This window comes from Nicotiana tabacum, chromosome 20 (genome assembly GCF_000715075.1).
Source record: "Nicotiana tabacum cultivar K326 chromosome 20, ASM71507v2, whole genome shotgun sequence".
In the NCBI taxonomy this organism is placed as follows: domain Eukaryota; kingdom Viridiplantae; phylum Streptophyta; class Magnoliopsida; order Solanales; family Solanaceae; genus Nicotiana; species Nicotiana tabacum.
This window is the reverse complement of record NC_134099.1, coordinates 136806383-136817910: the sequence shown is the minus strand read 5'-3', so window position 1 is coordinate 136817910 and position 11528 is coordinate 136806383. Positions and strand designations below refer to the sequence as shown.

The window sequence follows — 11528 nt, the reverse complement described above, 5'->3', positions numbered from 1 at the left end:
CAATTTTTTGATAATTTTGTGTGTGTTTGTTTTATAATTTTGAGTATTTAATTGTACAAAGTATATATAACAATTGGGTTCCAGGCTCGCTATTTGAGGCCCAGTAGCACCAACTTATCATGAATATTTATGTGTGTTAAATTCAATTTTTTGATAATTTTGTGTGCGTTTGTTTTATAATTATGAGTATTTAATTGTACAAAGTATATATAACAATCTACCATTACAAGAAATACTTAAACTACAAGGATTCTACGCTAAAATACTATATAGTTTACTACGCTAAAAGTTTCTACATTTTACTACGCTAATAAATAAACTAAATATAAACAACAAATACATTTTAATCACATAAACATTAACAAAAATATATATAACATACTAGTTTCGCAAATAAAACACAAAACGACATGGAAACACTAATATCTAAATTCGGATATTAACATAAAAAATTAAATCTCAATTTACATTTTTTTTTAAAACACTAATATCTAAGTCCGGATAAATATAACATACTAGTTTCGTAAATAAAACACAAACGACATGAAAGCACATTCAATAGCCAGTGATATACATTATTATACAAGTTTGGACATAAAATAAATCGAAATACCTCGATGTAGTGAGTGTTTTGTGTGAAAATTTGAAGACGAAGGAGTTAAACCACAACAATGCAATGCTCTAATACGATGTGGGACCTACGTTCTTAACCTTTTGTGTGACGGGAGGGGCCCACAATTTTTTTTTAATAACGGGCAGTGGGGGGCCAGAATGGGGTTTTAAAAAAATGGGGGAAAGGGTGGTCGGGGAAGAAGATGAAGGGCAATATTTAAGTTGGGGTATAGCGTATGAAAAGAAAACGCTATATATAGTGTACAATAACAAGACGCTATATGTGGCAGTCAAATCGTCAGACCATATAGCGTATGAATAAACGACGCTATACCTTAACGGCAGACGTTACCGTTAATGTATAGCGACTTGTTTTTGCACGCTATATATAGAAATGTATTTTTTTTTAAAACACCTATTAAGGTAATTTGAGTCCAAAAAAATAATATTTAGGTTCCGGACCCACATTAGTATAGGTTTAGTTATGGGATCCGTACCGGATCTTGTCAAATAATTTTGGATACTTTGACCATGATAGAAGGAAAAATTTGAGACGAGATACAATTTTATTCTCGAAATCAGAACCAAAATAAGGATAAATTTGAAGAAAATAACATACCTTATTTGGAAAATCAATTCTTTACTTATCTACAACTTGAGAACTAAAAAGAAATCCACACTTTACAAGCTATACGTAAGTATTCCACAAAATTTCTCATAATTTAGAATTTTTTTTAATATTTTGAATTATTGTTAGCGGGATCCCTGCACCCATACACGTACCCGTATTAGGATCAGTATCCCAGAATCTAAAGGATCCGACCTCTAAATCCGTACCCCGTATCGGACACCTACACCCGTGCGAGTAACTTAGTAGTATACACAGTTTTGTGTTTTGGTGAAGCAAATTAAACGTGGATAATTGAAAGTGAAAAGGTTGTCTAATAGATGAAGAAATAAAGACAACCCCACAAGCACAACTTTTAGTGGCACAACTTTTACCTGAGCTCCGTATACCTACCATTGTCCATTGATCAAGATATATTTCCCTCTTCAAAACTTATAATTTTCCCTCAAGCTAAAGAGAAGAATTGTATAATTAAGTAGATAAATATAATTTAGCAGTGTATAAACATGTCAAGTTTGCAACTTTCTTCAGATGGCAAAAGTAGTTACATGCAGACTTGTAACTTGTTGAGTCAGTATCTCAATGGAAAGGCTGCCCTTAAAGATATCATCAATCTTGGAATCAATGGCGACGGAGAAATCGCAGGTATAGATTTTTTCTTTTTTACATTATCAGCATCTTGTAGAAATGCACAGAGTAAGGCTGCATACGATAAACCCTTACGATCCGGTTCTTCCCCAAATCCCGCACATAACGGGAGTAATTAGTGCACCGGGCTGCCCTTTATCGGAATAGCCAAAGAATTAAGCTCCATTATTTCAGTTGTTATGTTTCCATATTTGTTTGTTTAATTTACTTCCTTCTCTCTACTTCATTTATATGGAGTTTTTTTTTTTTTCAATTCCCCTCCTCTTTGATTCCTTTTTTGGAGTTATTGCTCGTTTGGTGACTCGAACCCACAACCTTGGAATTATAGGTGAGGGGTTACTGACTATCGGAGCAACCCTTCTTGTTATATGGAGTTAAATTTTAAGGAAAATTTCCGACAGAATATTTAAAAACCTTCTTAAACTTGACACGTTATATATATATATATATATAAAACTTTGCATTGTCTTAACTATATATATTATCTCCTTGAACTTGATTGTTTGTTATCGTTTACCTCTTGGAAACTAATTTGGCAAAGAGCGTGGATACACTTTGTTTTAGACGTATGAGAGTAAAGAAAAATCAACTAAACCAGTTTTCAAATAGGGTAATTTTTTAATCGTTAATTACAACATAGTGATACATATACAATGATTTTACCTCTTCTTAATATACAATGAACATTTACCCCAAATTTATATTTCTTTTTATATATTTGTTGGATGCAATATAATAGGTATTTATTTCACTTGTGTATTTTTTTTTCTTGGACCAAATTTTACAAAAAAAAATGGTTGAAACTCTATCATTTTAGCCAAATAAAAAAAATTAGCCAAATTAATGGAGTTCTAACTGCATATTCCTTTTTTCTTCTTCTTTAGATGCAGTAGCTATTTATTTTGACTATATACTTTTCCTTCTTTGGGCAAACTGTGCACAAACTAAATTGTTGCAACTACATTATTTTCGGCCAAATAATAAAAGTTTAGTTTCAGTTGTGTTACTTCTTCTTTAGATGCAATGACTATTTATTCCAACTGTATATTTTTCATTTTCGAGCCAAATCTGTAAAAAAGATTGGCTAAATTAATTAACCTTCATTATCTTTATCCAAATATAAAAAAGTTTTTGCCAAAATAATAGAGTTCCCGTACTAGATCTGGAACCGGAGAAAGAGGGGGATAATTAATAAGCCTGAAATATGTTGTAGAAGCTATAAATTGTTATTGCAACTCTATCCACATTTAAAAGCTTCAAAAACATGCCAGTAGGGCTTGGATCAAAGTTGTCATGACTAGGCTTTTTCCTTTTTATAATATTGATGTTCTTCTTCGGTCAGCTTGGACGCGAGTATTATTTGCTCCTCGTCCAATTATCAAATAACTTTGCCCATTAATAATTAAGATTTATGCACGAGGATATATCTCATGTAATTTGGTTCCTGATCTCTAAGGTTTTCATTGACCGCTATAGGTTACACAAGATCAGGAAAAACTGATATATCTCAGGTGACGGAAACTGCAACCATGGATTTTTTGACAAACATGGAAGAACAATCAACCAAGACAATGGACCAATTGCAAGACATAGATCAAAATGGCACAACAAATTCTTTTACAGAAATGGAAGCGTCAATAAATAAAGCCAGCAACAGTAGGTTCGTTCCTTTCTTCATTTAATTTTGAAGACTACTTATGTTTGCTAATCTGTGACAATGATTAATTTTTTCTTCTTTTTCCAGTAAAGAGATACAAAAGGAGTTAAAAGCAGCGCAGTTGTCTATATTCTATGGGGGTAAAGTAATAATGTTTGATGATTTCCCAGCTGATAAAGCAAGAGCAATGATGTTATTAGCTAGCAAAGGAAGCCCTCACAATTCTTGTGCCGTTTTTAACACTACCAGTATGGATAAAACTGGTCCACCTAATTCTGCTGCTAACACCTTTGGTAAGCATTTAATTACTTTTCCTAAATCACACTGTATATTTAGCCGAACAAATTAAGTGCCCATTTATGAAATATCAACTACCTTGCTCCAATAAATGAGCTATACTATATCATTTAATTTTCAGAGATTGAGGTAATATTCTGAATTTCTTTATTCTAAGTGAATTCTTCAAAGACTAACCACAAAATCACAAAGAAAATAGATTTTTTAGTCTGATACCTTGTATAAAAGTCGTGTGTTTAAGAAATATTCTATAGCATAGACCGTACGAATGGGTTGATTGACAATTCACGGATGGAAAAGGAAAAAGCATGCACTCCTCTTTTCTATCTTGCATCTATATATTTTTGCCCTGGTAGATTTCTTTCTAGCTCAACGCGTGTACATTGAGGCTACTTTTCTAAAAAGTATCAGTTTTATTATCCATTTTGATGAGCGATAATGGATAATGTAGTCGAATAATATTTATGACTCATGATAGTATTAAATAATTTTCTTAATGTATATGCCAAGATCGTAAACGAAATTTAAGATACATTGGATGGATTTAAGATTGAACTATACTTATAATTTTCTTAATTTGCTTTATGATAGGTGTTTTGTGTTTGTCCACTTCAGATTTACCTATTGCAAGAAGATCTGCACTTCATAGGTTCCTTGGCAGGAGGAAAGATAGGTAAGGATTAATTCTGCAACTAGCTGTAGTATACACAAACATGTTCAGTTCCAATATTATTTTTACTATCAAACCCCTTTCGCTGGAAAATTACACGGTGCAAAAAGGGTAAAAGTAACTTCTTCTTCTTTTTTTGTTATATGTGAATTGTAAAAAAATAAAATTCAATTATTATATAGTGAAGGGGGTTCAAAAGTTGCTTTAGGTCATAGGTTTAAATACCAATTGTAATATCCTAATTTTTTTTTGAATCCCTTGTATAATAAATTTCTGATTCCGCCACTAGTCTCACTTATTTCTCTTTTCTGGTGGCGTCCAGAGACACGGCCAGAGCGCCATACCAAGTGCAGAATCTATTGACAACATCTTCAAAGAATGAGGAACCAACTTCCGTGATTCGTGATCAGAGCCATTTTGATCTCAACTTCACGTTATAGTCAACTCGATGTCTAAATTATTTTTGGTTATTACTTTACTATATGTAGATGTAATTCTCATGGTGCATTCACTCAGCGCTCTGTATTCAGCTTGGATTATATATGTACAGGAACTGTGATCTAAGATTTTAAGTTAGTATGCGTAAAGTACGAGACAATATTATTTTGTGACACTTGCAAACCTTAATATAGATATAATATTTTACAAGTTGAGCCGCTTGTGTTGAATTTATTTTGTAATAATCCGATTATTTTTTTTAATATGCTTATTAATTGTGAGACTAGATAATTAATTTTATTTATAGCTATTGAGTCAAATACTAACTAGTGGAAGGAGAATTTACTCTATAATATATAAGATAACTAGAAAACTCACCCGTTCGCGCGGTCGATAATAAGACTACTAAACTCCGACTCTGCTACATACGAATTTTCTCATTTCACATTATTACATCCCTATAAAATGCAAGCATATGTCATATTTTCTCGAAGTAATTTAGCAGATTAATTGTTTTTTATGATGGTTACATTTTTCCATTTACCTAAAATTGAATGATATACTAATGTCATAGTTTATAATAAATAAATATTCATTTTAGAACTTAAAATAATAATAATAATAATAATAATAATATAAGATCTTTCTAAAACTTTTATATAAAGAGGCAAATAAGTTGTTATAAACCAAGGAACAAAATACATAATTCGATTATGCAAAGCACAAGTTTCGTAAAATTCTTGAGAAATACTGTTTAAATTATCTTTGCTATAAGCATCAAAAAATCAAGTTTTAAACTGGCTCCATTTATCACTAAAAAATTCTTTTTGAATATATTTTCGTGCCCGAGAACCAGGGCTAAAATCAATTTGGTGTGGAATCATTAAGTACTATTGGGGTCGAAATCCATCTCGGATACAGAAGGAATATCCTTATCAGAAATATTATCATTGTCCTGAATAATATTTGTCTGAGGGTTAACTTTAACCCTTTCGACAGCCTTATTACTAACTTTCGTAGTGATAGTGTGTAACGAGGCTGCACGATTGGGAGCTAGACCATAGACTGGTTCAACAGGAGAAATATGTTGAATAGCAGGTAAAAGTCTATGATTAGAAAATGAATGTCTATTATAAATAGTAGACTTATCATCGAATTGAATACAAATCCTACCATCCGGGTTTTGAGTAACATGCGAACAATCAGTATTTGACAAGTCATTAGTAATCTGACTTGGGGATATAACCGAATTTAAAGTCCAAGTAGTTGGAAAATTAATTTCTTCCCACCTAATAGGTCTCCTAGTGGTGACCTTGGACCTTGCAAAATTGGTTTCTACCAATATGGTCTGATCCGATGTATCGTATAACTTACATCTAGGATTCAAAGTGGACAATAATTTGAAATATATCCTATAAGATAAACATATAAGTTTAGAACCAGGCGCATAATTATAACCATGCACATTTAAGGTCAAGGCATCAAGAATATTAACATCAGAAAGAGATAATTGCAAATTGGGTTGAGTATTTTTGAAATTCAGATTTCTAGCATCTCTAAGAGCTGCTAAAAAGGTCTCCGGTAATCCTTTAAGGGTTAATGGTTTAAACGTAATTTGAACCATACTAATATACAGGTAATGATAATGATGTTTATATAAATCTATATTGTATTTGTTTAACAAACGAATAGTCTGTTCAGAAGAATTTAACGCTAAAGACTGTTCAGTCGTTTTTATCAATTATTTTGAAGAAAGTTTATCAAACCAACCATAATCATAAATGGTTTTAATATAAACTTTAAGAATTGTCCATTTATTTAACAAATCAAGGTTTGAGGTATATCTATCTCTTCAAGTCTAGTACTTTTAGTACTTGTTTCTCCCAAATCCATTCCAAAAACTTCATATATATGTTGAATATTTCAGATCTATTACATATTTACCCTGAAAGTTCCTAGGCTCTGATACCATTGCTCCTCATGCCCCATTTATTTTACCTAATAATACTGGTATTACCTTTACTGCTTTTCAAAAATTTATTGATGATAATGTTGCAGTTGTTAGCATCGCAGAAATTAATAAATTGATTTCTCAAAACAATTATTTAGGTTTATATGTCAAAATTTTAGGAGAACATATTGGTTCTCTTGATAAAAAACTTGATGATTTGACTGTTTTAATAAAATAAATGAGTACTAATAAAGGACAAACTGATATTGCCTCCACTTCAGGAAGCAAATCAATTGATCAAGCTATTCTTACTCATGTTCAAAGACCTCCTGAGATTTAGGATTTTAAATTTAAATCTCTTGATGACTTAGCACAACTCCTTGATAAAAAGCTTTCTGGTTTAAATATTAGACCAATTAATTTATCACATAATTTTGCTGATAAAATTGAGACTATTTCTGATTATAAAAATGAAACGTGGTCAGAGTTTAATAAACTCAAAGGTTTAGTTAAATACAATAGTAGGTATGCTGACAAGTCTAGAATGCAAACTTACTATTATTCCCGTCCTACTCCTCAAGATGTGTTGATTGGGGAACGCGATTGGAATCAGACTAATACGTTTTACAGTGGTTCCGAAATTTATGAATGGAATCTTGATGGTATAACTGATAGACAGTTAACTATTCTTATTCATAGAATGCTTATGTACTCAACTATCTGTAAAAGTGTTAAAAATACAGATAGAACTATTTGCAAAATGATTATTGCAGGCTTTACTGGCCAACTTCGTGGCTGGTGGGATAATTATTTATCCGTTGAAGAAAAAGCCACAGTTATTAATGCTACAGCCGTTGACGAGGGAGTTGATAACTTAGGCATGACTCTAGTTAAAGGTAGAGAAGATGTTGTTTATACCCTTGTCCTCACAATTCTAGAACATTTCAATGGTAGATTTACCAGTCAGCATGAGACCGTCCGTACTTTATTAAATGGGCTTAGATGTAAGACCCTTAGTGAATTTAGATGGTACAAAGATACCTTTATAAGTAGGGTTATGAAACTACCCGAGAATAAATATGAGCATTGAAAAGCTAAGTTTATAGACGGTCTCCCCTCCTTATTTGCCGAAAGAGTAAGAAAAGCATTAAGGAGTAGTTACGGTGAAATTTCGTATAAGAATTATACCTATGGTAAACTTATAGGAGTATGTACACAAGAAGGATTAAACTTGTGTAATGAACTAAAGCTTTCTAGACAGCTTAAGATAGATAAGCTTAAAGAGAGATCCCAATTAGGAAATTTTTGTACCCAGTTCGGTTTACCCGAAACTTCCACCCATAATAGGAAAAAGAAAAATAGGTATCATAGGTATCCAAACCTTGATAGCCCATATAAGAAAAAGAGGTCTAGATATAGATCTAAAGAAGAACATGATGCTAGAAAAGCTTATCGTAAATCTACTCGATTTACGAAGAATAGATCTAAGCGAGATTTTGCTGATATTAAGTGTTATAAGTGTGGAAAATTTGGTCATATCGCTCCAAATTGCAAGCTTCAAAAGCTGAAAACCTTAGAACTAGATGATGAATTACGTAATAAGGTTTATAGCTTGTTATACGCTTCTGGATCAGAATCTGATTATTGCTCTGAGACTGAGTCTGAAGATGAAATTGATTTAATTGATTTATCTGATAGTGGTAAAGATTTTGATAATACTTGCACTAATTGCAAAAGTGATAATTGTACTTGTGATGATAATAAATTTTATAAATTGCAATCACAATTTCAGGATTTAAATATGAAAACTATTACATCTGACAATGTAATAGAGCTTTTAAAGGAAGTTACTGATGAAAAACTTCGTGAAAAAATTATTAATCTAGCTGCAACTTCTAGTTCTAGTAGTTCAAAACCTTTTGAAAAATAAAAGAACAAATTTAAATATTTTACGCGTTATTCTTTGTCTGAAATTAATAAACGTCTTCACATGACCAGTACGCCAAGTAGAGATGTTTCTTTTGACGATTTAAAAGTCGAAATCGAAAATTTGAAAAGGGATATCAAGTCTCTTAAATAAAATCAAATGATTTGTGATCACCGGATTACATAAAGTGAGAAAAATAATTCTCTAACTGATTTTTCGGCTAAAGGAATTTCTGAATTATCTAATGAAAAGGGAAAAGAAATTTCTGATAGAAATGATCCGATTAATGAAAAATCTGATATGTTTTTACGAATGATGCAAATTGTAACTGCCCATAAATGGTACATTAAATGTACTATTTTGATTGATAATAATTTTTTTATAACTAATATAACTATGATTGATAGTGGGGCAGATGTAAGCTGCATCCAAGAAGGACTTGTTCCTGCTAAATATTTTCAGAAAATCACTCATTTGGTAAAATCTGCTTCTGGTCGGATATTTGCAGAACCTATTCCTAATTGGTTTTTAAACTGGTGGTTATACCACGGTCCGACAGTGAAGATCTTACCAGACCCTTTCCTTAAGTTATACAAAGAATGGGCTAAGATTTTCCCAAATTTAAACAATCTTTATAACGCGGATCATATATGCCACCTGGAAAAGATTGACCAGATATATTTCTTTATTGAGTTCTCTATCCCATGGATCTATAAATGGATTCCAAAATTAGGATTTACAGAAGAACAAATCCCCTGCTTATATAGGACATTTTATAATAATTTTTGGAATAAATTAATGAAGACAGATCCAAGACCAAAATGTTATATGGGCAAGAACTCTTGGATTCCATTAAAGAAAAAATTCAAGAATATTCAACCAGTCCTCAAAAGAAGATGATTGATGATAACTCAGTTAAACACATTGCCAGGAGGATCTTAGTGCAATAAGGAGATAAAACTGAAATGATAAATCGGTATCTGGAAGAAGTAAAAAGAAATTTGCTTTAGTCGATAAATCAATATGAGAAATCTGACACTTCAATGCGAAGTGAAACAAGCGGCGATGATATCGCAGAAGATAATTCCCAGCCTGTGCAAACAGAAGTAATATTATCTGACAAAGACATAGACAAGGTGGAAGATTTCCTCCAGCAAATAAAAGAATTGGAAAAAAGGAGACTATGATTATCAGATAGGATTACTAAAACCTCCAACATCAACAGTACATACATTGTATACAAAGTAGATACACTGTATACATAGTAGATATACTGTATAAGGGACCCATTTTACTGTACAAAGATTCGTTATGTTTTTTCTTTCTTCTATGAGTAGGATCCTCCTCTCATTAAGAGGAGGCATCAGAAAAATTCCCCTATCTCTCTCTAAACTCTTCCCTCTCTCTCTGTAAACCTCTCTCTACTGTAAATCTCTCTCAATTGTAATTACTTTTAAAGTAAATAAAGATCTTACGTTCATCATCTTCAGGCCTTACGTCCCAGCCTTAAAGGTATTTGTTTATTTTATTATATAGTATTTTGATTACTTCGTTTCTCTTCCCTGCCGTGACTATGTCTAGCTAAACGAATTCATATCTATGTTGAAGAAATAACTTCTCTTGCATATTAACCATGAAGAATCCAGACTCTTTCAAAATATAAAAGAATTTTAATATAGTTTCTTGGCTTGGTTCCAAGATGGTGGTACAGTCGACTCTGGTACTACTCTTATTGGTTTTGCCTTAGTGGCTCCGTCTAGCCAGCTGTGACACTATACCATGTTGAAGTTGTCAAAAGGGCTCTCTCTTTCACAGTTAGAACCGCTAGACACATGGGCTCAATAAGAGCATGTATCGGACCTAGACATGCCTCTTGCTTGGGTAAAAGGATAGATCATTCCATACAGTCATTAAAACTATAATAAAATTCTTGTATATTTCGAATATTTACTAGTCGTGCGGACTACCACCAACCTTTTAAATGCACTAAAGCAGCTACATCTGGATGGTCGTGCGGACTACCGCCCGCTTACCCGATCCTGGTGCAAGCTTGATTAACTCAAAGGTTCTCCTTAAAGGAGAATCTTCCTCAGCACCCTCTATCCATCTGGAAGATATTCCAGAAGATAGCCCATTATATGGTCATTTGAAGGCATTTTTGGCCGCTAAAAAGCAAAGTGATATATTTGCTTCAGTTGCTAAAGAAGAAGACAATGATGATATATAATCCCAATGTAAAGTTCATCAAGGATTTGTTAAGGATTATCTACCTTTCTTTCATTGTGGAGATTCCCCAATCTTCAAAAGATATAACCTGTTTAATAATAATTTTGGAGAAGTTATAAACATTCTCAAACTATTCTTGTTCATAGAATGCTTATGTACTCAACTATCTGTAAAAGTGTTAAAAATACAGATAGAACTATTTGCAAAATAATTATTGCAGGCTTTACTGACCAACTTCGTGGCTGGTGGGATAATTATTTATCCGTTGAAGAAAACGCCACAGTTATTAATGCTACATTCGTTGACGAGGGAGTTGATAACTTAGGCATGACTGACCGTTTTAGCATCTCTTAGAGATGCTAGAAATCTGAATTTCAGACAGTCTCTGATGGGTTCAATCCTACTAAATCTCGATCTTGCCAAATGAACGTTGAATTGGTCGAATTCTGCAAAAATGAGATTGATAGTCTGTTA

General features: G+C 32.4%; 1 protein-coding gene across 2 annotated transcripts; it reads left to right on the top strand.

The window, feature by feature from the left end:
- Nucleotides 1–1630: 1630 nt before the first annotated feature.
- On the top strand, nt 1631–5165 carry LOC107779575 (protein TIFY 10B-like). Of its 2 annotated transcripts, none has more exons than XM_016600026.2 (5): nt 1631–1885; nt 3365–3548; nt 3633–3838; nt 4458–4515; nt 4835–5165. In XM_016600026.2, the coding sequence occupies exons 1-5, from the start codon at nt 1747–1749 to the stop codon at nt 4950–4952; spliced, it is 705 nt and encodes a 234-aa protein (XP_016455512.1). In that variant the 5' UTR covers nt 1631–1746; the 3' UTR covers nt 4953–5165. The 2 variants fall into 2 exon arrangements, with proteins under 2 accessions (XP_016455512.1, XP_016455511.1); XM_016600025.2 differs by having other exon boundaries at nt 1632–1885; nt 4434–4515.
- Nucleotides 5166–11528: the final 6363 nt, after the last annotated feature.

Coding starts and splice junctions, on each gene's coding strand:
- LOC107779575 (XM_016600025.2), top strand. CDS start 1,747: ATGTCAAGTTTGCAACTTTCTTCAGATGGCAAAAGTAGTTACATGCAG. Junction 1,886..3,364: donor TGGCGACGGAGAAATCGCAG/GTATAGATTTTT, acceptor TGACCGCTATAG/GTTACACAAGATCAGGAAAA. Junction 4,516..4,834: donor CTTGGCAGGAGGAAAGATAG/GTAAGGATTAAT, acceptor GGTGGCGTCCAG/AGACACGGCCAGAGCGCCAT.